This window comes from Montipora capricornis, chromosome 8, assembly GCF_036669925.1.
Source record: "Montipora capricornis isolate CH-2021 chromosome 8, ASM3666992v2, whole genome shotgun sequence".
NCBI lineage: Eukaryota > Metazoa > Cnidaria > Anthozoa > Scleractinia > Acroporidae > Montipora > Montipora capricornis.
In genome coordinates this window covers 21,187,074-21,213,779 of record NC_090890.1, presented here as the reverse complement: position 1 = coordinate 21,213,779, position 26,706 = coordinate 21,187,074, and the positions used below count along the sequence as shown (strand labels likewise).

General features: G+C 40.4%; 2 protein-coding genes across 5 annotated transcripts in view; one reads left to right on the top strand and one right to left on the bottom strand.

Moving 5' to 3' along the window:
• LOC138059501 (myotubularin-related protein 6-like) overlaps nt 1-651 on the bottom strand; it is a 50,267-nt gene extending 49,616 nt beyond the window's left edge. For both annotated transcript variants that reach the window (XM_068905146.1, XM_068905145.1), the window contains exon 1: nt 339-651. In XM_068905146.1, the coding sequence (XP_068761247.1) occupies nt 339-534 (196 nt within the window). In that variant the 5' untranslated portion in view covers nt 535-651. The remainder of the gene's footprint in view (nt 1-338) is intronic.
• A 50-nt stretch (nt 652-701) lies between these two features.
• LOC138059504 (N-acetylgalactosamine kinase-like) lies at nt 702-26,698 on the top strand. 3 transcript variants are annotated; one of them, XM_068905149.1, is made up of 15 exons: nt 702-832; nt 10,317-10,405; nt 10,853-10,976; nt 12,680-12,755; nt 13,465-13,536; nt 14,373-14,456; nt 14,561-14,619; nt 15,143-15,182; nt 15,337-15,420; nt 18,604-18,678; nt 20,119-20,207; nt 20,701-20,776; nt 22,159-22,311; nt 23,135-23,229; nt 24,128-26,698. In XM_068905149.1, the coding sequence occupies exons 1-15, from the start codon at nt 717-719 to the stop codon at nt 24,336-24,338; spliced, it is 1,443 nt and encodes a 480-aa protein (XP_068761250.1). In that variant the 5' UTR covers nt 702-716; the 3' UTR covers nt 24,339-26,698. The 3 variants fall into 3 exon arrangements, with proteins under 3 accessions (XP_068761250.1, XP_068761251.1, XP_068761252.1); XM_068905150.1 differs by having other exon boundaries at nt 735-832; nt 10,279-10,405; XM_068905151.1 differs by lacking the exon at nt 702-832 and adding an exon at nt 1,094-1,149.
• The last annotated feature ends 8 nt before the right edge of the window (nt 26,699-26,706 follow it).

The following is a 26,706-nucleotide window of genomic DNA, read 5'->3' as shown; positions in this document are numbered from 1 at the left end:
GATGAGAGTACATTTTATAGACAACACTGGAATCACCCTTTATTTTAAAGAATCACGAAAAAATGACTGAGGCAAGTGCCTTGGCTTGCCTCATACTGGCTACGGCCTTTGATAGATTTTTAAGACAATGAAAAATGAACTGAACTTGAAACAACAGAAACCTGCTGAGAAACCACTCGCTACCTTACGTGATGCAATCACCTGAATCAATCGTTACAGGTGAAACTACAAAATGAATTGAGCTCCACCCCTTTAAAATCACGAAAAATAGCGAAAAACGGTCCAGGCATCCTGTGAATGACAAACACGTCCATCATCGCTAATAAGTATTTAAATACCTGTAATTGTAAGAACGGCAGCAGCGATCCCTCTCTTTCGTTGCTCATCCAACAAACACGATAGATTTCTGGAATCACCGCTGTCACTGCTTCCGGATCCGGATCCCGCGCTTGGGGTACTACTTGGAATGTAAAACATCTCTGTAGGCTCATACAACAACGTCAGAAAACAGCAGTCTTGACGAAAAGAGGCCATTACTCTTTCTACGGGCCATTGTTAAATTTCTGTTGTTTAAACATGTGTTTTCGTTCGTTGCGTACTGCATTACCGAAGAACTCTCTGAGTCAACTCTTTCATTCCTCGCAACCAAGAGCCTGGGTATGACATTGCAGCTTCATATTTTTCCAGCGGTGAAATACCTAAATGATTAAGCTGTCATGTTTTCTCTCCAGTGTTTCCAAGCTGGATTGTGGAACATGGCGGACGGAACTCCGCCAGTCTTTCATTCTTTAGAGAAAATCTATTTTGCATCCACTGACCAAGCATCTCTAAGGTATGAATTTAACTTTTCTATATAATGTGCAAACGACTTGGGATGTTTTAATGAAAAAAGGTAAATTATTTTCGTGGAGGTCTGTTTGCCATTTCCGGCCCCCACGTCATCGGGTACCTTCAACATTTGAGGATTTACTGAGGCTCTTATCAGTATCACCTTTATAAAAATCTTAATTATGTAAAATTGCGGGTTTTAACTTAAGTTTTTCTTATTTTGAGACTATATTTTTTCCCGAATAATTGATTGATCAACTTATGGCTTTAGAAGATATCTTGTTGGGGAGGTTCCTTTTGATCCAACCTAGAGGTGTATGGGTGAGTTAGATTTCTACGTCTAAGATTATTTTCGGAACTCCTTGGAAGAATCTTTTTCCATATTTTGTTGACCAGTACGGTGGCCGAGAGTGGCCATTAAAAGTGAGAACTCAAATCAAAAATCGATTTCCAAAAGTAACAATTCTAAACTGAAAGTCGATTGCTAAAGTGAAAACTTTAAATTCAACCTTAACGTTAAATCGTGAGCCCCAAAATTAAACTTTACACCTTTTCTACGCAGGATTTACGTTACATCCTGCGTGTAATTCTTATGGGTGTCTTGCTGTTCACATCCTTACTGGAACATGCTTTTGTACTATCACTTCATGTATAAAACTAGTTGCCTTTAGACATGTTGTCAGAATCCCTGATAAAGTCTGTTTGATCAGACGAAACCGGTCGGATAATAAACAAAGTTAACAAGATCAGTTGCTGTTTGCTGCTTACTAGTTTCGTTTTAAAAAATTAAAAAACTGAAAAAAGTTTGGGGAGGGGGGGGGGGTGGTCAAAGTGGAAACTAAGAATTGAGAACTGCATTTTCGCAACTGCCAATTATGGAAATGGCTTTTGCAGTTAGTGAGTTTGAATTTAAAGTTTTCACTTTAGCAATCGACTTTCAGTTTAGAATTGTTACTTTTGGAAATCGATTTTTGAATTTAATGGCCACTCTCGGCCACCATAGACCAGTGCCTTTGAAAAAAGATTCCTACCAGTTGTATTTTGACAGACCTACTCTATGGGGTTAGAGGGTTGGGGGGAGGGGGGGGGGGTTCAAATCATAAATTAGAGTTTTACATTGATCAACACAGCTATGAGTGGGGAAGGTGCAAAACACAGGTCACAAGTCACAAGTCACAAGTCATTGTTTTACCAATACAGAAACAGCCCTAACCGTTTACCAATGCTGTTACATTAGGCATAAAAACTTTTGTTTAGGCCTAATTAGGACTAAGGTTGGCTTTAATGAGTATTAAGCATTCTTTCTGTATTGGTAAAGCAATGACCTGTGACCTGCGTTTTGTACCTGTTAGTGGCTTAGTGCTCTACCTATTGAGCTATGCACTGTGAACATGGTCAGCTTCTGGAGCCTTGCTTTCATTTGGGGTGCAGGCAAATGGCAGGAATTTGTCATTATTTATTCATTTATTTAATTACTCCCAATACAAGAGTTAGACATGCAAAAATTAATTACAAGATCCTAAGGTTTATAAAATTAATATTACATCTAAATGTATAGGCAAGGAAACATAGAAAATGATTATAGAAGTTGATGACAAAATTAGGATTGCTTTATATAATTTATGAACCAACTCGTGGTAGCAACATGTTGGACCTTATTCTGTCAAATAAACCCGAACTAAACACTCCGTTATGTGTCTCTGAAAATTTGGGGGATTCTGACGGCGACTCAATCAAATTTGATCTTAAAGTCAAATCGCTTAAACCTCGCAATAGCCCAAATTGACTTGTTTACACTTATAAGAACGCTGATTGTAATGGTCTGAAGGAAGACTTCACTAAAATTATTATTTACTAACATTAAAGGCATCTGGTCATCGTGGAAGATTTTTTTTTCGAGGCAGTTGATCGAAATATTCCATCTCATTTTATTTCATCCAAATGGAACATTCTTTGGTTAAATGCTAGTTTTTAATGTGGCTAAATGTAATTTAGGCCAAGTTAAAATCAAGCCAATGCTGGTCAGCGGTGGTCAGGGAATCATGCGCATTGAGGTGACATACGGGGTTTTCTCGAATCGCACATGCTGGTCGTTTCTGCTGTGTGAGGTGCTGTTTGTTTCAAGCAGCAAGCGTTCAGTTGTTCCGCTTCTTCCGTCTTCCTGTTGTCTTCGCCGTTATGACCGCCTGGCAAACCAACAACAGCTTAGCAGTGGCTCTTAACTTGTTTGTTTTTTGTAGGTTTTTCTCGTGCCTTAGTCGTGGCCTTTCGTTTCGTTCTAGTTCATGTCTTTTTTGTATTGAGTTTTCACCTTATGGCAGGCAGACTTCTTTATACTGCATGCTTTATTGATTGTTCAGTTTTATTATTAGAATTGTCACTGTTTGCTTGCCCCTGTTGTGCTCTGGGCTTGTTGAATTAAACATTTCTCCAACGTTGCTGTGTTTGCTGTTTTTCAGTCCTATCTGCCCTTAGTTCAGGGAAGGGGGGGGGGGGGGGGGGGAAGGGCCGTTGGAGGGGAATTACCATCTCTCATTCTGTTTCCTTCCAGTCTCCAACCCCTTGCCCCCGGTGTCCGTGGTTAGCCCTCTAAAGCCTGAAGTGTTCGCTGCCAAGTTGTCCCAACATCCGGACCAACATCTAGTCGCCTTTGTCTTGGACGGCCTCAGGAATGGCTTTCGCCTGGGATTTCAGCATTCCAAGAAATTGAAGCCAGCCAAGTCAAACCAGGCCTCTGCTAATCAACACTCCGAGGTCATTGACCACTACTTTGCTAACGAGGTCTCCCTTGCGAGGGTTGCAGGACCTTTTTCCTCCCCACCTTTCCCTCACTTGCATGTTGGCAGCTTTGGAGTTATCCCCAAAAAGGGGCAACCAGGCAAGTGGAGGCTCATAGTGGACCTGTCATCCCCCGGTGGGATAAGTGTTAATGATGGAATTGACCCTGATGAGTTTACCATGCAATACATCACGGTTGATCAGATCATTCGTATGATCTCAAGCTATGGCTTAGGTGCCCTGATTGCTAAATTCGATGTTGAGGCAGCATACCGCAACGTAGCTGTCCATTCATCTGATCGATATCTCCTGGGTATGAGATGGTGGAAGCACTATTATGTTGATTTAGCGTTACCATTTGGCCTCCGCTCAGCTCCATATATTTTCAATTCTGTGGCTGACATGGTGGAGTGGATTCTCCTACATACTGTACACACAATGTTTCTGCGCTGTTACATTATTTAGACGATTTTATTACCGCAGGACCGCCGGATACTAACCAATGTGCTGAGAACTTAGCCACTTCCATAGCTGTTTGCCGCTCCTTAGGACTTCCACTCCACCCAGATAAGTGCATTGGTCCGTCCAGATGTTTAGTTGTTTTGGGCATTGAGTTAGACTCAGTGGCTCAGGTGGCCTGTCTCCCTTTGGACAAGCTCTTTGCTTTACAGGCGCTGCTGCAGTCATGGCGGAATCGACGCTGGTGTATCCGGCGCGAACTGGAGTCCCTCATTGGCCACTTACATCATGCCGCCAAGGTCGTGTGGCCCAGTCGTACCTTCCTGCGTCGTATGATCAATCTGCTTCAGTGTTTTCGTAAACGGGACCACCCGATCTGCCTGAATTCTGAATTTCATCTGAATCTTCAGTGGTGGCTTCAGTTTTTGTCCTCTTGGCATGGCGTCTATTTTTGGTTGTTTCCCGGCATGTCGGCCTCCCCTGATCTCGAAGTTACATCGGACTCATCCGGTTCCCTTGGCTTTGGTGCCTACTTCAATGGGGAGTGGTTCAGCTGTGCATGGGTTTCTTCTCAAGCCTCTCACTCTATCGCCTATAAAGAGTTGTTCCTGATCGTCATTGCTGCTCACGTTTGGGGCCTCACTTCGTCAGGTGCCATGTTCTGTTTCGCACCGACAACGAGGCAGTGGTTTATATCCTCAACTCTAGAACTTCCAGGATTCCCCTGTCAATGCGCCTGCTTTGCCATCTTCTCGCCTCTGCAGCGCGTTTCAATTTCTCCTTTGCCTCTCAACATGTTCCCGGGGTTCATAATTGCATTGCTGACGCTTTGTCCCGCTTTCATTGGCAGGAGTTCCGGAGGTTAGCACCCCAGGCTCAGTTGCTTCCAGTGTCCATTCCTATTGATCAGCTCTCATTAGAGCAGCAGTGCCAGTTCCTGTTAGCCCACGGTTTGGCTGACTCCTCTTGGAGATCTTACTCTTACGCATCTGGCCAGAGGAAGTTCATTAACTTCTGTGCGCAATTGGGCAAGTTGCATCCCAGTGGCTCTCCGTGCCCCACCGATGAATCCATGGACGTTGTGTCTCTTTGCCACTTTCCTGGCTGGATCGGTTCAGCACTCTTCGATCAAAGTTTACCTTTCAGCGGTTCGTGCTCTGCATATCGAAGAAGGCTTCCCAGACCCTCTGGTCAACTGTCTACATTTGCAGCGGGTTTTTCAAGGAATCAAACAGGCCCAAGGTTCCCCTGAAGCTCAGCACCTTCCAATTACGGATCACATTTTGATGATCATCTTTAGGTCTTTAGATTTATCTATTTTTGACCACTGCATGTTTTGGGCTGCTTGCAACCTAGCATATTTCGGCTTCCTCCGATCTGCTGAATTTGCTGTTCCTAATTTGGCTAGTTTCACCCCGGCACTCCACTTAAGTGTTGGTGACATTTCGGTAGACTCTGACGCCAATCCTTCCTGCATGCGAGTGTGGATTAAAGCCTCCAAGACTGACCTTTTTCAGAAAGGCTGCTTTGTCCACATTGGCAGGGGACGCTTCCCTCTGTGCGCCCTTCAAGCTGTTTTGGTCTACTTGGCAGAGAGAGGAAACTCGGGTGGCCCTCTCTTTCTTTTCCAGGATGGTCGGCCCCTAACTCGCGCTGTCCTCACTGCTCGTCTCAGAGAAATCCTAGCTGGAGCAGGTGAGTTGGGCAATTTCTCCAGTCACAGTTTTCGCATTGGTGTGGTCACGGTGGCAGCTTGCAATGGCGTCCCTGATCACCTTATTCAGTCCTTGGATCGTTGGTGTAGTTCTGCTTACCATTTGTACATTCGCACTCCATCCGAGTCATTGGCTTCACTCTCTTCTCATCTCGCTGCTGGCTCAGTTGGCTCGTGACCCGGGTACACGCGGGAAATCGTGCAGATCGCAGGAAATCACGCGGACCTGTCCTCCTCAGTTTCTCAGGGTCACTTGCGGCTTGCTTGCGCCTGCCTGCGCTGTCTGGCCAGGACTCCTTTAATCAATCGGGAAGTCCAGGGCAGTTCCCGGGTTCAGTTCCTACATCAGGCAGAACCTTCTTCATGCCTCGCGGCCGGAAGATCTGGGGCAGACCTTGCTTTAGTGCCTCCTTTTCACCTTGCCTCAGTTAGCGGACCCCACATGATCAGCTTCACGGTACTCGGGTAAGTGTCGTCCAGTGTCGCGTCTTGGGGAACTGGGGGTGGGTGCTTGTGTGAGTTTGGGTGGTGGCTCAGGTTCCATGTCATCTCTGTTCGCAGCCCCTTCGCCTTCCAAGCACACTTGGGGTGGTCTTTGGGTGGTGGCCGCTCGCAGAGTTGCTGTGAAGGCCTGTGTGCTCTGCTCATGGCCTGTGGCTCAAGGCTCGTTGCTCACCCCGGAATCGCCGCCCACTTTGGCAGGCACCATCTCCAAGCTCATCCATTGGCGATGAGTTTAAATGTGGCTAAATGTAATTTAGGCTAAGTTAAAATCAAGCCGATTCTGGTCAGCGGTGGTCAGGGGATCATGCGCATTGCGGTGACATACAGGGTTTTCTCTAATCGCATGTGCTGGTCATTTCTGCTGTGTGAGGTGCTGTTTGTTTCAAGCAGCAAGCGTTCAGTTGTTCCGCATCTTCCCCCTTCCCTTCCCTCCCGCATTGGTGGATGTGGTAAGTATAGGGTTGGTAAGTGTCTCCACTGACTCGGTCAGTGTGACGGTGCCTGGTGGGTGGTGGCCGCTCGCAGAGTTGCTGTGGAGGCCTGTGTGCTCTGCTCATGGCCTGTGGCTCAAGGCTCTTTGCTCGCCCCGGAATCGCCGCCCACTTTGGCAGGCACCATCTCCAAGCTCATCCATTGGCGATGAGTTTAAAAGAAATTAATTCACAAAAAGCATTGCCTTTGGTCCAAGGCTACAAAATTAATGTAAATCACCTGGGAATGCTGATCATTAGTCTACGTAGAAAAAGGTAAACAATAAAGTCAAAGATAAATTATGCGTGGCCTATCATCATTATGTAAATAATCTAACTGACTTGTTAAGTTCTAATCCCAAAAAATTTTGGTCTTTTGTTAAGTGGGGTTTGTCAAGTGTACTGTGCCGAGTAGCATTGAATATAATGGTCTTCAAGGTTATTCACCTGAATCTAAAGCTTATGTCTTCAGTTTATTTTTTCAATCTGTGTTTAATTTTCACTGATCATGTCGTACGTAATTTTTGGTGCTGGAAGGATCAAGTGGCTAAAGTTCTAGCTGATCTACAGTAGACACTAGTAAATCAACTGGTCCAGATAACATCTCTCCCATGGTTCTGAGGGAATTTGCTTGCCAACTCGCACCGTCTCTTGCCTTGGTATTTAATTGTTCACTGAGTACTGGTAGTCTTCCTGGTGACTGGAAAGTTGCAAACATTGTCCCGATATGTAAGTCTGGTGCGCGTTCATCTGCAGAAAACTACAGACCTGTCCCTTTGACAAGTGTTGCCATGAAAATTGTTGAGTGTTTTGTACACAGGCACATGATTAAACCGTCTCAACAATCTCAATTTGCTTCAAATGTGATAATCAGCATGGTGTTCATAAGTCCCGTTCATGTGTCACTCAGCTACATGTACTAGAACTCTGGTTTTCTACCCTAGAAAAGGATGGATCCATAGACATTGCCTTCCTGGACTTTGCTAAGGCCTTTGATAGGGTATTGCATCCACATCTCCTGTCGAAACATGGTATAAAGGGTCAGCTATTTTACTGGATTAAGAACTTTGTATGTGGACATAGACAGAGAGTGGTGATTGAAGGTCAGGCATCCAACTAGTTAGAGGCTACTTCTGGGGCTCCTCAGGGAAGTATTTTGGGTCCGCTTTTGTTCTTGATAGTTATTAATGATATTCGATCAAGTTTTGCATGTGACATTGACCTTTTTGCTGATGACAGTGTCCTACATCACGAGATACATGTACAGACAAGACATGACTGCGATCTATTTCAGAAGGATTTGGAATCTATTAAAAAGCAATTGGTGTGAAGCCTCACTAATTCAACTTACCGGTAAATAGGAAAAATGTGAAATTCTTCTCGTAACAAGAAAGAAACTACCTATCAGGCACAGGTATTCTCTAAATGGTAAGGACTTGGACTATATATACATATCTGAGTCATTATCTTGGGACCACCACATAAGCATAAGTTCTTGCATAAGCGTACGGGCAATTGGGGCAAGAAGGTGGGGTGAACCATTTGGCCAAAACATCTCGCATAATTATGAATTCTTATAATTATATGAATGTGTCATGAGAGCTTGATTGGCTCAGGTCGTACCTTAAGGGACGTCATCAATGAGTTACCATTCTCAGACCAACTTCCTCGGAGAAGCCTCTAACTTCTGGAGTTTCCCAAGGCAGCATCCCTGGACTGATCCTTTTTCTCATGTTTGTTAATCACTTGCCTGATGTAGACAGTATTGAAGAGCTCTGGAGTCGCATGTTTTGCTGACAACACTAAGATCTTTCATCGCATCAACACTAGAGCTGACACTGCTCTCCTTCAGTTTGACAACTCCCTCGATGCCTGGTCAATCTTCAGTGGTCTTCCTTTCAACCACAGAAAGTTCAAATGTCTGTGCATCACCAGTAAGACACAGCCTATCACCTACCTCTACCAGATCGGAGGTGAGGAACACCCAGCAAAGTCCTTCCAACTCCTTTAGTTCCTGTATGTGTAACTAGATCCTCCACCAGGGATTGAAATGTGCTATTGTAGCTTTCCGCCCTCCGAAATTTAAGACCATAACGTACCAGCGCTCATTTTTTAATCGGGCCTCTAGAACTTGGAATGTTCTGTCCACACACTTAAGGAAGAAACAAATTAGTCTAAATGAACTCAAGGCACTTCTCTGGACACAGTTACTACTCTAGTGCTCTTGTGATGTCTTATGACCCTGAGGACCCTAGATTCTGGAAAACTGTTTGCCTCAAATGTAACTGTGCACACAGTCTTTCCAGCCGCACCGCCTGTTGCTATTTGTTTCATGCTGAGTTATTGTAGATTATTTTAGTCTTTTAAGCACTAGTGTCTTGTAGTTCAGGGCCCACTGTTGTGGTGTCCCCACCAGTAACCCGGTACTTCATTTTTAAATTTTTCATTTCATTCTGGTGAAGCTTAATAATTAATAATAAAATAAACTAAAAAGATAGCTCATAAAACATGTTAAAAGAAATAGCTGTCTCTTCCATTTTGACAGCCGAAGATATCAATGATACGACCCATGTCACTGTCGACTACAGAGTTGGCATGAAATTACGCCCTTTCAATGTTATTACGTCCAATGTTACTACGTGTTGTTGCCCCATGGTGCTGTGGAGGTAAGTTTTGAATCTGCGCAACAACAGTTGAATGATCGTTCTGCAAAACACGATGTAACAGGTGTCACTGCCAGGATATGTGCCACATTCAAAAACTCTGACTGGAAACATGTTAGCTTAACCCTTTGACGTCCAAGGGGGAACCCCTGGGAGTCAATTGGTTAAAAAGATCATTCTCGTGTATTGTCTCCAGCATTTCAGAAACAGTCATGTACGTGTAGCCTTATCCCCGCACATGAAAAAAAAAAAAACATGGAAATTTCTTGAAAACTGGCTTTCCCCAAATTTCTCTTGCTGCCCAAAAAATGTGAGTTGCACAAAATTTAGGAAAGGGGGGCCCATACACCTATGGGTTCTTGAAACTGGTCTTCGTGTTTGACCAGAGGAAGGAACAGGAGAATCATGGGGCCATACTGATCCTCACATAGCCTTTGTTTGCCACTGAAATTTTAACTTGCTATCTTGACTTTTTCAAGCAGGAGAAGGTTGGTAATCCACACATCAATTTGGCCATTGAATCCTCAGCTCTTCCATGCTTAATATATTCCATTAATGTCACCTTTTCTGGTGTATCCAATTTTTATCCTACAGCTGTAATTTTAAGTTCTGATCAAATCGCTTTAAATCCATTCACACCCTAAGTACCCCAATTCTCAGGAGGGAATGGATTGATGAATTATATTTTGCAGATTCCTTGTCTAATTTAAAAGCCTTTTTGGCAAATACCCATATCCTGAAAAATGGTGTTTGGAAACTGCTTACAAGTTCTTAGAAGCAGCATTCATTAAGTTAACTAAACAGGAGTCCTCAGGTGATATCTTTTCTATTTTATTAAATGGGAAATTACTTCATTTTGCAGCAAATTAAGGGTAGATCAATGTCTGCACTCTTTTGAAGGTACAAGAAAATTAAAGAAACTTTTAAAAGAAAGTATGGCTGTGATCCAGAGTTCTGTGCCAGAGCCCCTGGGAGAGTGAATATCATTGGTAAGTCAAACTCTGCAGTTAGTTGATACAGCGCATGCCTATGTGTGTATGTGAAAAGGAAGCAGACAGAGTGGATTCTCTAAATTATCAGTAATACTGACTTGAATATTTATCCACTTCCAGTTTTGTCGAGAGAATCTTTAGTTAACCCATTGACTTCTGGGAGTGTGTCTTAACAGATTTTACTCCGTCTAACGCCAGATGATTTTACTCATCAACTGGAGTCATCCTAGGGCATTTGAGGTGTCATTGGGTTAATATTAACCCATTGACCCCTAGGAGTGAGACTTGTTGGATTTTACTTTAATGCCAGACGATTTTACTCTTCAATGGGGGCAATTCAGGAGTTAATGGGTTAAAAGGTTAACAGTAAGTCAATCAGGCTTTTTATTTACATTTTATAAGTGGTTTATTTTCATTTCTAAGTTGTATTTACGTTAATTCTAGGCGAACATATTGACTACTGTGGATATGGTGTGCTACCCATGGCAGTTGAACAGGATATTGTGATAGCAGTGGGAAAAAATAAAAATAAAATGCTGAGCCTTTGTAATACATACAACAGCTTTCGGTAAGTGAATTGGAAAATCGGGATATCAATCAGTGGATTACATTTTGGTTTTTGGTCTTTAACACAGCATTTTACATTGTTATCTCAGTCTTCACAACATACGGGAATTCACAGAAATAATGCTTGTAACAGAATACTACTTTAACAAGTCTTTAAAGGCCCACCTTTTAACAGGAACAGATACCATGAGTGATTGGCAGAAAGCACAAAGGGGATGCCCTCAAGGGTCTAATTTTGGTCCTTTAATGTGGGTTAACAACTGCCTCGCAAAGTGGAGGTTGGATGTCTGAGACATGTGTCGTTGAGCCAGAAGACGTGGAGTGACTTTGCAAAGCCACCAAAATCTGAGGTAACGAATCGCCTAAAGCCTGTGAAAAGGCCTGAGTAATATCCTGCTGTGAGAGGGTGAAAGTAGGAGCCGTGGTCACTGGAACTCCAGGAGTCAATAATGAGTTTGTACCTGAAGATGGAGCCGAAGACGAAGGTTGATCAGAATCCAACATTGAGCATCAATGCCCCGGAACATGAGTCATTTGAAACACCCAGTGGAAGACACGCTCGCAGAAAAACTCGCAGTAAAAAACAAGAAAACAATCTAGAGACAGCCTCCAAGGAATTCCCACGCTCAGGAAAATGCTAACGCTCAGAAAAAGCTGACTAAAACGCCAACAAAACTGCTACAATGCCCTATGGACCAAGAACACGAAGAATCCTGGCATATGCGCATATCTAACAAACTGCTGACCGTGAGGGCAAAACTTGTGCTCCTGTAGTTGTTAACTCCATTAAATTGCATTTAACTGCATCTATTTTCCAAAATTGACCTTATGCATAACATACAAAATGATAAGTGCAGTGTAATGATGTATGTGGATGATCACCAAGCTTATGCATGTACCTTCGGGGAAATAATCAAAGACGTTGAGAGTAAACCACAAGGGGAAGGATACATGTATTTCAAATTGGTATAGGGACAATCTACTCATGTGTAATCATGAAAACTTTCAGTCAATGAGTCTCGGGGCGAAGCATAAGAATAAAGAGATGAAAATTGGGTAATTAAATTACGAGGAGTGACCATCGACAAACATTTGAATTTTAGTAGGCATACATGGGCGTAGCGAGGATTTTTCAAAGGTGGGGTCACACTGTGTCAAACAGGGGGTACTCACCAGATTGTCGCGTTTTCGCCACCTGAATATTGTAGGTTTTTTTCTTTAAAAAAAGGCTTACAAAGGGGGAGGGGGTCACGGGCACCCCAGGGACCCCCCTTTCCCCCCCTAGTTACGCCCTTGGCATATTGGTGAGTATGCAAAAATGCATTTAGGAAGGTTGGAGTCTTGATGAGGCTTGGTATCATGTTAACAACATTAGCCAAACTTAACCCTTTGGCATCCAAACCGGCCGAAACCGGCCAGACATAGTATTTTACTTTGTCTAACGCCAGACGATTTTACTCATCAATGGGGAGCCCCTGGGAGTCAATGGGTTAAGATTTTCACTTCTTTCATATTGCCTCAAATTACATGCTGTCATACAGTGTGGCATTTCTGTTGGGGGTGATAGCAGAAAGATAGAGTGAACGTTAAGAGCTGTCTACTGAGAAGTTCTGGCATTAGACAGAGTAAGACAGAGTAAGTGTCACCCATGGCCATGAAAGAGTTTAAGTGATTACTAATATTAACTGGTGATTTAATTTCTAGGGACTTCAGTGTGAGCTGTGAAGATTATAAGATTGATGGAAAAGAATGGTATCATTATTTCCTCTGTGGTTACAAGGTACATGTACATGTATACATCATAAATTAATTATGGATAAATTCAATATTCCATTATTGTGCAGGAACAAAAAATATTTGAGTTTAGGCACATTTTAAATGGAAGGATGTGCACTGAATCAAGTTGTTAGTTAGCATTGACCACTGTCAAGCTGAATTTTTACTTTACTGTACTTTATTCACAGAAAAAGTAGAACTTATAATAAACACAGCAATTCACTTTTCAACTTGCTGTGAAAAAGAAATCGAAGTGAACTTGGAAATGATCAACATATCAGCCTAGTGTTTTCCTCAATCATTCTCACTGCATTTAGTATTTTACTAGTTAACCATAAATTATGTCCTCCCAAGAGTGCTATTTACGTTGTATCGTTTCCTCAGAAGCTATGCATGGTTACATGTATGTATTTTGACCACAACTTACTGTACCTTCTTAAATCAAACAGATCACACTTCAGAGTCTAGCTAAAGTAAGAGCAACATAATTATTTCAATCCTGTCACATGAGTCAAAGGACTAGTACTTGGCATTAAAATTAATATTGAAACTGTCTTAAGAAGTGCAACTTCGTATCCTCATACTTCAATAAGATTTTTTCTTTCCCTGTCCTTCTCCTTTGCTTCCAAAGCAACTGTCAAGTGCACTTCACTAATCTAAAATTACTACCAGTATAAAAGGAAATAAATTGAAATGAACACTAATTCTTTCAGGGTTTAGTGGATCACATGACAATTTCATCTCCAGTTGGTTTAAATCTTGTAGTTGATGGCACAGTTCCTAAGGTAAGAAATCTCCTTTTTGTGATGAGCTATTATAAATACATGTATGGTAAATCTCATAGTGTCAAATACTATGACTTGTGAACTAATTAGTTATTTAGTAATTTGGCCATTTCGTAGTATTTCTTTGTAGACTACCAAATTAAAGATTAAATGTACACCTGGCCCCAGTTGTTGAAACGATGGATAGTGCTATCCACCAGGGGCCGGTTCCTGAAAGGTGTAATAACAATATTCCAGGGATAAATGTGCCTGGAATAAGGCACATTTATCCCTGGAATAGAGTTATTACACCTTTCAGGAACCCGACCCAGATAAATCGCTATCCAGTAGATAAACACTAGCAAAGCCAATTGTGCTATCCAATGGATAGTGATTTATTCGGTGGATAGCGTTATCCACCTTTTGAACAACTTGGCCCAGTTATTTGGATTTAACGCATTCTCTTCTCAGGTGCCCCAGGATGCCTCCAGTTGACGAGTAAAATCGTTTGGCATTAGACATCTTAGACTAGTAAAATCTGTGAAGTCTCATTCCCAGGGGTCAATGGGTTAAAAATACATGTACCAATAGACCTTTTTACCGATACGGCGGCCATTTTGATTTTTATTGTTTCGAAAGACATTATGGGATGCTCAGGGGGAAAATTAATATGTATTAGCCCCCTGGGCGTCCCATAGTAAGTAGTTGAAACAATAGAAATCAAAATGGCTGCCGTATCTGCAAAAAGGTCTATTACATTGAACTTTTTCCACTTGAGTCAATATTGAATTTTACAAAGATCTTTACAACACTTTCTTGCAATAATAATATTTGTGGTGGTGTTGTTGTTGTTAAAGAGTGCAGGCTTGTCCAGTTCCTCTGCATTGGTTTGCTGTTCAGGTCTGGCGACAGTGTATGCAAATGGATTGAAACTCAGTAAGGTAAGATACAAGCATGGCTGCAAGCTGCTCAAAGTGCTTTCAAATGTCATACATGTAATTCTGGTGTATGTCTGATCAGTATGTTTTCACTGTACTGTAAACAGCATGAGCTGGCAGAAGTTTGCACCAAGTGTGAAAGGTATATTGGAACTGAAGGAGGAGGGTAAGTTTCTCATCTACAGTTGTAGCCTAGATTTTTGCCAAAATAAATTAATAGGAAACAAGATACAAGCCAAGATTTAAAAAACTAGCAACCCATTTCTCTTTTGCTCATCTTCAACATTACAGCTCTCTTGACATAAAGGTGACAAGATTAATGTCGCAAATCACAAATTGAACAGTTGTCTATGCAACCTCATTCCCAGGGTCTCCAGGGCAGGGAAGAGAGACCCTGGTAACGAGGTTGTTGTTGTCAATGATTATTTCTAATGCCATATCTAATCTTGGATAGCACAGAACAATCATATTGATTACCGGTATAATAATTTTTGTTAAAAGTGGGCCTACCTCTATTATTACTTGCATTTATGGACATTGGTAAGGTTCTGACCCTTCTGTCTTGAAAAGTTGTAATTTTTATAACAGTCAAGTAAATATCAGCAAACAGTCTGTACAATAAAATCATTATGCTGCCTTCTACTGTAGTTTTTTTGCTCAAAAAATATTGTGTGGATTTTTGATCACAGAATGGACCAATCTATTTCCTTTTTGGCTGAACCTGGAACTGTAAGTTTTTTGGGTTTTGTAGTTTAGGTTTGTTGGTTGTTGTTGTTTTTTATCTTTTGGCGAGAGTTTCAAGTGTTGTCTTTGTGTCAGTGTGACTTAATTTCTACTGGATTGATTACCATAAAGCCTTTTTGTTGACTTTTTTTTAAATCAGGCAAAGCACATTCAGTTTGACCCTATCAGAGCTAGTGATGTCACTCTCCCGGAAGGCATTGTGTTTGTAATAGCCAATAGCCTGGTATGTGTTGTAGCGTTTTTTGATGTGTTTAGAAGTTCTTCTTTTGACTAGCAAGATTGCCTGGCCTTAGAGTAAGTGTCCTGCTGAGGAGGCAAAAGTGTTGTTAACCCTTTGGCTCTTAAGGTTTTTCATAATGATGAGTGAAATCATCTGGCGTCAGACAGTCAGAGTAAAAATATATGTGGCCCTCTTCAGTAACAAAGCAACAAAGGTTTCACAGAAGATTACTCTTCTGGGGTTAAGGTGTACAGACCCACACATAGGTGTTGATATTCTAACATTTTGGTAACTGAAAAATCATACGACTTCACAAAATTGTGATGTCTGTATCTCTCTGTGCTCATCCTACAGGTATTTTAATGGCTTAAAAGCCATGTTTAAAATAGTATTATTAAGAGTAACTTTTTTGTAACGCATGGTTCATTAAAGGCTAGAACGGTTATTGCCTCAGAATTATCTGACTCAAATTAATAATTGTTAAAGCTTAAAAATACTACTTACATGTTTTAAACATCGGCATTATGTATGTTGAGTTATGTAGGCAATAAATCACAGGTCTGTATTGAAAAAACAACGAAACTTTGAACGTTGAGAACAATGTATTCACACTGTATGAAGAGGTATTGAGGGACTTGCTGATCACATGATTATGGTCATACTAATCACGTCTCAAAAAAAAACAAGAAAAACCAATGCTGTTACTTATAAACTAAAGGAAAGTTCAAGTTAAAGTTGAAGTGTTCAATCTTAAAAAGTCATACATGTAATCTTCAAGCCAGGTAGGGGCTGGGCTGGAAAGCTGGGATGGGCTCTGCCTTGTCCAGGACAGATTGTGCTGGCCCCAGACGTTGCATCATTCCCTTCAAACTCGGGGGTAAGCTTTGTCTGGCTCTGATCTGTTAGGGACTCTGGTACAACAGGTGATTTGCTTTCATTCTCAGACTGACAGACCAGTGAGACTTCAGTGTGACTGCTTGGTTCTGGTGATGGCTCCAGAGTGGACTGCAGCTGGCAGCAGTTTTTATGGAGGCGCCGTCCATCAACCTCGACTTCATTTGCCCCTCGGCCAAGAGAGCCTATGGTGGGGCCTAAGCTCCATTTCGGTTCCCCGGGTAGTTTCATAAAGAGAGCATTGCCTGCTTTTATGGGGGTGAGGTTCTTGATTCCTCTGTTGTATTGCCTACGCTTCAATCTTTTTCTAGCTGCTAGATTACTTGCTGTGGTCTTCATGTCACTGTTTGACCGGAGGAGTTTTTTGGCTGTTGTTAGCAACATTCGTGCATGTCAACCCATTAGCCTCTGAACTGGTGAGGTACTGAATCTCTCACTTGGGGTGTTGTGCCAATCAAGGATCACTTGTAGTGGGTCTTTCTTGTCTTCCTTCGCTTTCATGAGCAGTCCTTGGCAGGGTTTTACTGCATTTTCCACTATTCCATTCGACTGTGAATATCTTGGACTAGATGTTTGGTGCTCAAATTGACACTCAGGAGAAAATCTTGAACTCCTGATAGTTGGATTTTGGACCCATTATCCTCAATCAGTACGTCTAGAATACCATGGCGAGACCTTGAGAGACTCAAACATCTGCTCCCTGTTGACGCTAGAAAGCCATACGTCATCCCTATACTTGAATATGCCAGTGTTACCTGAGGTGATAAGAACAACAAAATTTTAATGTCTTCTGTCCAAGTCCTCCAAATAAGGCCACCAAGATGATTCTGGACAAAGCATCACATTCGTCCTTGACTATGGCACTTCAAGCAATCAGGAAGTTGTCTGTGATCATGCCCACTCCTTCCAGGTCTTCAAAAAACCCATGCATTGAATGTTGCCAGACTTCTGGTGCTGAAGAGATGCCAAATGGCATCCTTTTCCAGAATGATGTAACTACCAAATGGCGTATTAAAGGTGGTCTTGTAGCTGTATATAGACTCAGTGTCAAGACGTTTCTGCCAAAAACCATTCTTGGCATCTATGACAGTGAACTTCTTTTCTTTCAATAGGGAGGTCGTGACATCCTCCACTGTTGGCATTTTGGTAATGCTCTCGATGGATGGCTTTGTTCAAATCATGCAGGTCAAGACATAGTTCTGTGCAGCTTGTTGGGCTTGACAATGACCAACAAACTGGAGACCCACTTGGTTGGTTCTGTTACGGGTGAAAGTACACTGGTGGTTACCACATCTTCAAGCTTCTCTTTGATTTGGTTTCATACAGCCACTGGTACACCACGGGTGGATGTACGGCAGGAGAAACTGTGTCATTGGTAATAATGTGATACTCGCCAGGGAGGTCACCCTACCCTTCAGAGACATCTTGACAGCCATTCAAGTCCTTTGTTTAAATATCTTCGGGTAATTTTGGGTAATTAAGTTTTATGATCTTGTTACATTTCATATTGATGTTTTTATGTACAAATTTCATAACCATCTTCTGCCTACAACATTCTATTCATTTTTTACTAGAGTGACAAGTCTTCATAACCATAATACCAGACTTGCATTAAAACAATCTTAATATCTTCCTTATGCTAGGAATAACTATGGTAAATTCAATATCCGCTTTTAAGGCCCGTCTATTTTGAATACTATTGAAGATAACATAAAATCATCATCATCTTTATCTGTTTTTAAGAAAAGACAAAAGGATCAATATATTGAAAGATACTAGATTTTTTGTCCTTGCATATTTACATGTATTTGATTCGTAAAATTGATCATAATGCTACTTAGGTATAATTTCTTTTCTGCTCTAAAATTCTCCTAGTAATGAAGTAAAGTGATTATCCCTTAAGTGTTTATTTTGTGCTTTGTGTTCTGTTTCTTTGTTTGTTTGTGTGTATGTGTGTATGCCGACCTAAATTTGTATTAATACATATGTACGAAACTGGCTACCTATCTTTTTAACTTCGTTGTTATTCTACGTAGCCAGCCCTCTCTGTCTTTTTTAATTCATCAAATGTAATTATATCCTGTTTAATCTTTAGGGAAATAAAGGTTTGTCACAATGTGTTCTTATTTTTGGATACAAACGTTTTTAAAAGCGAAATTTGTGTCTGATGAAAAGTTTGTTCTTGCTCACTGAATTATCGCTAAGTTAAATAACTCAGTTTTATGCTCTGCTTTTGACTTGTTGTAACGGTTCCTTTGCCAGAAGTAATCATCAATCTTGCCCTCTTTATAGGTGGAGATGAATAAATCAGTTACTGCTGGGACACATTTTAATGCAAGAGTGGTCGAGTGTCGTCTAGCAGCAAAGGTGTGGTCATTGCTTCAGGGTGTAAACTGCCGACCTTTGCCTTTACTGATGCTAACATTAGGCCTAAAGGCTATGCTGTAGACAGTGGTTTGCCAGGTTGTTCCAGTTATGGAAAGCAATGACCACATTACACCCTTCACGTCTTTCCTTCATAAGTGCAATATTATAAATTTGTTTGCGCATCGCTAATACCAAACTTGTGGAAGATTTCCTTTTGGGGAAGGAAGTGATTCAACGTATCTTAAAACCACGAAAATAAGTGTTTTGTAACATTTTAGAGGCATCTTGTTCTTAAAGGCCTTAGACTGGACACGTTTTCACAGTGTTCTCTATAGACCACTTTATAAAAGGCGTCCACTTATACTTTCTTTTGTATTTATGTTAATTAGATTGTAGACCTACTGCCCTCATTTTAAAAGAAAAACAAAGTTTCTTTTTTAAGAAAACGACGAAACCTTTGAGTTTATAAACATATTTTGACACAAACCTCTGCCATCCTCAATTCAGAATACAAAGCCGTGGAAGCTGAATTTATAATAAATAGAAAATGCTAATGTGAAAAATAGTAACAACGGAATGAAGTATAGCGTGAAAATGTGGGAATGAAAAAGATAGTTTAAGATTGATATGGTGTAATTGTTGATTCAAAGAGGGTTGTTCTCTCTGAATATGAATAGCCTCTTTCATCTTAAGTTAAAAACTGGTGGTGTTTGAAAATGAGAGAGGCCTTATCGCTGGTTAAATGCTCCTACACACGCGTGGAAAAATGCCGGACCGTTTCGCCGACGTAACAGGCATTACAGCCTGCACATGTCAACTTGGAAACCCGAGCCAGGGCACCAGGGAGGAATAGGGTTTTTCACGCCGAACATGTTGCCGATCTTAAAAGAAGAAAAAACTAGTTTGATATCTAAATCATTGCTATAGTGCATTCCGTTATTACTATTTTTCACATTAGCATTTTCTATTCATGGTAAATTCAGCTTCCACCGCTTTGTATTCTGACTAACTGAGGATGGCAGAAGTTTCTGTCGAAACATGTTTTATAAACTCAAAGGTTTCGTCGTTTTCTTAAAATTCTTTACTTGTCTACTACTATCAAGACCATTTGGAAATATTCTTTTGAAATTTGCTCGTCTTATTGAGGCTAGAAAGGCTAATTAGCTTTGAAACAGAAGAATATTTTATTTGGCCGCCAACCTTTGTAAAACTATGTTTAAATTGGGGTGGCTTGTAACAGGTCATTTACCCCTGTGAACTTTGATGCAAAGTAACCAAATTTATTTTGGACTTACCAAGTCATTACAAGGTAATCATGGACTTTAACAGCCGAGATATTAGTTGAAGAAATCCATTCGAAAGCAAATTTAGTGACTAAATTGTTTAAAATAGTGATGACAGAACAGAAGCGATGGCTAAACAATTTTCTCGTATCAACAGGTATTGGCTAAAGTCAGCAATCTCGATTGGAAGAAAGTGCGTCGTTTAAGTGAAGTGCAACAAGAAAATGAAAACACCTTGGAGGAAATGTAAGTTTTTGTCATAATTATGACATTCAGTCCTTTTCTGAAAATACAAAATGGACTCAGAAGTAGAACCTTTCAATATATTATTTTGTGAAAAAGGTAAGGGCAAAGTACTTTAAGAGGCTAGTTTCTGTATGTACTAGATATCCCTCTTTCACCAAGTTGTTCCAAAAGCAAAATACATTCAGTACATGGCACCATAGAAGCAACTCAAGTTTGGGCCCTAGGGGCCTGGTAAAGTGCATATACCAGAGGACTTCTACCATGCGGTTCATCAAAATGTTGCTGTGCCTTTCAGCTAAGTGTTCCTGTTTCTGAAGCGTCGATTTTTACTCCATACTCTGAGTTGATCTTTCAGTAACATTTCCTCAAAAAGAATGATATGTTCAAGTATCCTTTATAATGATTGTTTGTATTTACTTAGTGGAATGGATCAGAATTGGAATCCAGTGTATTGAGAAGAAATAAAAGCAAGCTGAGTTCTTTTTTCGTACAGGGTAGAAATGGTTGATGCTGTACTCCACTCGGAGCCCTATACAAAGACAGAACTGTGCGAATTTTTTGGACTGTCGGTACGTGAGCATAATTCTCTATACAGTTAATAAAGTTACCATCTGATAGAGATATCAAGCATGCTTTTTTCTGATCTGCCTTTTTTGAGAGACATCAGCAATTTTTGTTTTGCATTATAATATCTAATAATGAAGAAAGGAAGAATTCACTAACATCAAAAAGTTGACAAAATCATTTTTTTTCTCTTCTGAGGCAATTGCAACGTCTTCATACCAAGACATTATTTTAACAATCGAGGATAGAGGCGAAATCATTCCGGCCTTAATGTATACTTCATTTCTTGTTTTTTACCTCAATGATTCATGATTATTAAAAGCGTTTTTGTAAATTCCCTGGATCGGAAGTAATTAACTCATGCGGCATGTATTTTGTTGAGCTTTCCTCAGTGTCGTTGTCAGTAATTATTCCCGATTTTTTAGAACAAAGATTCGTGATTCTTAAAAGATTTTAAACTATGATTCATAATTCATGATTCCGCTTCCATCCCGAAATTTACACAAACGACTATGGAGATCATGGTCAATTGACTAAAATTAACGAACAAGTGTAAAATTCTTGTGGAAATTGTTAGAACTTGTTACTGTTCTCATATAGACCCGTTGCTGCATCTCATGTTGTAAATCTTGACCATATTGTAACTGAAGTTGTTCTATTTGCTTCAAGGATAAGTTACGTACCTTTAAATAGCGTATTACTAAAGATCGCGAAATTAAAGTGATTCATAGTAAAAGAATTTCGCAAAATCGCGAAATTAACTTGTCGCGAAAATTTCATGTAATAAGGTAATTATTGTATTTATTATAATTTATCTGCTTGTTGCCTCGTGTATCAGTTACATTAAGTGAATAGTTGCGTGACAGCGAACCCTTTGGGCTACCAGTCACGCTAAATGCCACACAGGGTTAACTGTACAGTACTACTGTATAAGCTACCGTGTTTTACACATTTAAAGGGGCTATGTCACCACACAGAATGATGTAATTTCATGACACCCAAAATGCACAAATACTAGAATGAAACATCGTAATAACCACTTAAAACTGTTGAACAACATAAAAGAAATACAGCAAAAGGATGGACTTGAAATGGATTGCATTTGGGTAATTTCAAAAAAGTCGGCCCGACGTTTTTCAAGTTTATGGCAAATCACCTGTAAGCTTGCTTACTGGTGCCATTATCCGATTCTTTGAAGCATGATCAAATCGAAATTTGATTTTCTGGTGGTGAACAGTAATAAGTATTTAAAAAAAACTCCTATTCAGGCCCCCTCCAAGGGCGTCAAGGTCCTATTTTCAGCTATTTCAATGGCCTTTCTCAATCCTCTCTATTTGTAATTGCAAAGAAGTGAGTTGATATCTGTTCCTGTGTCTTTACGTATTAGGAAGATGACTTTGTAAGCCAATGCATGAGTCCTTCAACAGCAGGAGTTCATAGCTTCAAACTCTATGACCGAGCTAAACACGTCTACTCTGAAGCTGCTAGAGTCCTTAAATTCAAAACTGTTTGCCAGGAAAGACCTGCTAATGCTATTCAGGTGAAAAGAATTTTGATGTAAAAAATATTTTAGAACTTAAGTACCTTTGTTTATACACAGGAATGGTCCAAACCTGGAGATTTTGAGCCCATGTGTTAAAAGTAAAATTTCAAATATTCAACAGACTTGAGAAACCCAAATAACACGGGACTGTTCACAGAGCGCAGTGGAGTTAAATCATCCTTTTGGTGGTTTGAATGGAGCATGCGCATAGAACATCGTGGGCTCAGTGGGTTTTTTTCTCTTATTTTAAAGGTGTTTCAAAATGATGAGCTAACGCAGTTGTCAATCAAACTATAAAATTGTTAAAGAAAGTATAAGACTTCAACAGTTAGAGTGATAGTAATCAAACTTGGCTTCAGTCATGGCCTGGACTGTCGTTATCGCAACACCTTCTATTTCCGTTATAAATGAGGTATTTTCCTATTTAACCCAATGACTCATAAAGTTTCCCCCAGTGACGAGTCAAATCGCCTGGCGATAGACACAGTAATATCTCATACGTAGGACGCAATGTGTTAACCAAATGAAGAAAGGCAGAAAGCACAATAAAGTTACTTGGAACACCTGAGGTGATTGATGTTTAGTTGAAGTCTGACCCCATTTTCTCCCCCAAATCCTCACATGAATTAAGAGTTACGTCATTACCAAAGACGGTGAACGCTACATCTACATCTACATCTACATATTCCGCTATGATAGCGATTGGGTTTTGTCTGCAGTTGGTTCGTAAGCGTTTTAATGCTGTGATTTTTTAAGAGTTTCTTCAGTATGATCAATTATGCCGGCTGCATAAACAACATTTTTTTTTTGTTTTGGGTAGGTTTTAGGGGGACTTATGAATGAAAGTCACGAAAGTTGCAGTAAGATGTACGAATGCAGCTGTGAAGAGCTTGATGAGTTGGTAGCCCTATGCAGGTAATACAAAATGCTTCCATGCTTTTTCGTACTCCCTCATGGCACCTATTTGAAAAGGCAAAGATAGAAAGAAAAATTAAAAACAAAAACGTGTTATGACAATTTCAGATAGCCTGCGTTGCTGGTTGTTCTGTTCTGAGTGGCGAAAAGCGCGTGAAGTCTGAGGCGGCCCCTCGGCCCTAGCCTTCTCACGGCTTCGCCTCTCGAAATCTCTTTGCGCTCCGCAACAGAGAGCCGCCAGCCACGCAGGCTAAATTTCAGACAGAATCCAAAGCCTGTCAATTTAATTTTTGTTTCCAGTCATTCGTCAGAAACTTCATAGATACTATAGACTAAGTGTGTTATGATGCCTCTATCCATTAACTTGATGACCAAGCTTCCCATTTTAAATTAGCCTTTTATTGTTCAAGTTCAAGTTTATTTTCAAAAATTAAGTTTTTGCAATGTGCACTACACGGGTATAGCAATGCTAATCGAGGCGTGTAGTATAATGGCATACATAAGGGTAAACCATCACACGACATTAAGACAAAAGGAAGCCTAACAATACGTGTTGCGATTACACAATAAACAGACTGTAAAGAAAAGTTGCATAGTTTCATAAATATTAAAATAAGTGGATGAATGAATTAAAGGGGCGAAAATAATGATCAATGACTGGGCGTTAACATAAGCATCCTCAAGGCTGAGTACATTAAGCAGAAATTTGACCTCTTACAAGTGCGCGCCGGTTAACATGAAGGGAGTTCCAGATTTCGACTTTAATTAAGTTCAGACGCGATTTACTGATGATCGTGAAATGTATTTATGAAGGCTTAATGAGCGATTAATTATCAAAGGTGTAATCGTTTTTTTGTGGCTTAATTGTATCACGTAGAAATCTGGTTTTGCATTTCAGGCAGGCCGGAGCAGTTGGTTCTAGGCTCACAGGCGCAGGATGGGGCGGTTGCACAGTATCACTTGTACCTGCAGCAGTCCTCGACGATTTTCTGAGAATAGTTCGTGATGGATACTATGCCACTGATCCAGACAGGATCAGCAGGGTGTCAGAAAGTTTATTTGCCACGCAGCCAGGAAGTGGTGCTGCTGTACTGGATCTTGATGAATAAATTTAGCTTAATATATATTGGAAAGAAATATTTTACAGTTCTTTCCGGATTAGGAAATTATAACAATAGTAGTAGTAATAAGAAAGAGAACAGGAAGTAATTGGCAAGGGTGCTGTTTTGGAAGTTCCTAAAATTCCACTGGCCCTTAGCCAAATCCAACTAATATATAGATCGTTTTCACGTGACGTCATCAATTTCTAAAATCCAAAACTAAAGAGCCACGAAAGTTTTTATCCTCATCAGGCATAAGAGGCAGTAAATTTGTATCCATTTGCAATTTTAAAGCTCAATAGCGTGCTTCGTTTGGAAACCAGAGTATTTTGAATTTCTGAGTTATAGCGGTGCGTGACACGAGGCGACGATCGAGTTTATTGAGAAATATATATTTATCTCATGGTTTTGAGCCTTTTTAGAATTTAAAGCATTAGGAAAAGTGCTTAGGTAAATAGCTGTCTGTTCAGTACAGATGATCACTCGCCTAGATAGCCAAAGTAAGTAACAGATGTTGACACTATTTTCCGGCCGCCATATTGGTGGGTGTCTACAAACCGAAGACTGAAGACCGAAGACCAAAGATCGGTTTGTAGACACCCCCATATTGGTGCACCACAGATGTGCACCAACATGGCGTTTTCATACTGGTCTCTGTAAATTTCTGCGAAACATTTCGACGAATATCTGAAGTTTGGTTAAACGCACAGGCCTAAAACTTGGAGAAGTGTCTTCTTCGTTTATCTTCTACAACATCACGAATTCTTGACTTTTTCCACTGGATGGTTTTCGATTTATTTTTTTATTGCGTGACAGTGAAAACGATCTATAGTATATAAAAAACATCATGAGCATCTATTAAATTCCGAATAGACCTCTTTTTTGTTGTGTGCTTAGTTACCTGGCCTTTAAATGAAAGTGATACTGGTGTTGACCTTGTTATGATACAGACCTCCCTCCTTTTCTTATATTAATGATGTTGTCATGCTAATTAGTAACAATTTACATAAGAAAAGCAGTGAGGTTTCTATCAAAACAAGGTCAACTCCAGCCTCACTTTCATTCATAGGCCTGGTAACTAAGCACACAACTGTAAAATGGACTATTCTTCGACAAGATCGCCCAAACAATAATTTTCAATTTTTTTCGAGTGATTCTTAATGAGGAAAGATTTAGAGTAGGTAATCCCCCTGACATGATTTCGAGTAAAATTTGGAATAAATAAGCACGAGTAATTGTTTTCGAAGTCGACGGGCGAGAGTAATTTGTTGCTTTTTTTAAACATTGACTAGAAAAATCATGTGATTTATCATTATTATTATTATTATTATTATTATTATTATTATTATTGTTGTTGTTGCTGTCGCTGTTGTTGTTATTATTATTATGATTATTATTATTATAATGTGGCAAGCAATTCTCAGGCCAAGTGGAGCATTATGATTGGCTGGTTTTCGGTGGGAATTTCACGGTACGGGCGATTACCATGGAGACGGTCTGTTTCCATATTTTTTCTCTCTCCCGGGAAATTCAGGTTGAGCGAAACAGAGAAAGGTTTTAAAAAGTGGAATTTAGTTTTTTCATCACAACAGTCCTATTACAACAAGCGGAATTTAGTTGTAAATGTAAAAGATTACTGTTCTTCAAAGTTCGCTGACGGAAGACGACGATTACGAACATTCACAAAGCGGAGAAGTGTCCGATCGGTCAAAGAAACAATTCCATATAATAAACAACTCACTAACTTCACGTGTTCGGACCCGTACTGGGGAATACTGGCCCTCGGTCGTTTCTGTGCTTACCTCGTTGCGCATGGTCCGTACTGCCACGACCTCGGGCCAATATTCCTCAGTACGGCCGTCGCCCTCGGTCAGTAAAAGTGAATAATATGCATGAAAAAATATCGAGAAAGCCTGCCGTAATTAGAAGAAGCAACGCACACGTATACACGTAATCACGCAAAAATTGCGCTATCTGTGGCTTTCTGGCTTTGATCATTGACCAATTAAAGTTCTTGGTTTGTCTCGTCTTTTTGCATTGAATTACATCTCAAGTTCTGCACTGTGTTACTTGAAAACTGCATTTTCGTTAGCTAATCAGAATGGAGAAGTTTTTGTCATGTATATCAGCATGTATCCTTGGCTTACACCTGACGTCATTGGCGGCCTTGTTAGTGTACTGAACAATAGCGAAAAAGTCTTTTGGGAACATGGCTCTATTATTATGCAAAGCACGAGCGACATTTTCTTTTTGCTTTGTACACCAGCGTGGCCGTCTAATTACGTGACTGCAAACCAAGAATTAGAGACTGAGTTCATTTATCAAGAACTTTTATTCTCCTTTGATAAATTAAATCCAAGTCCAATGAGTACTCTTG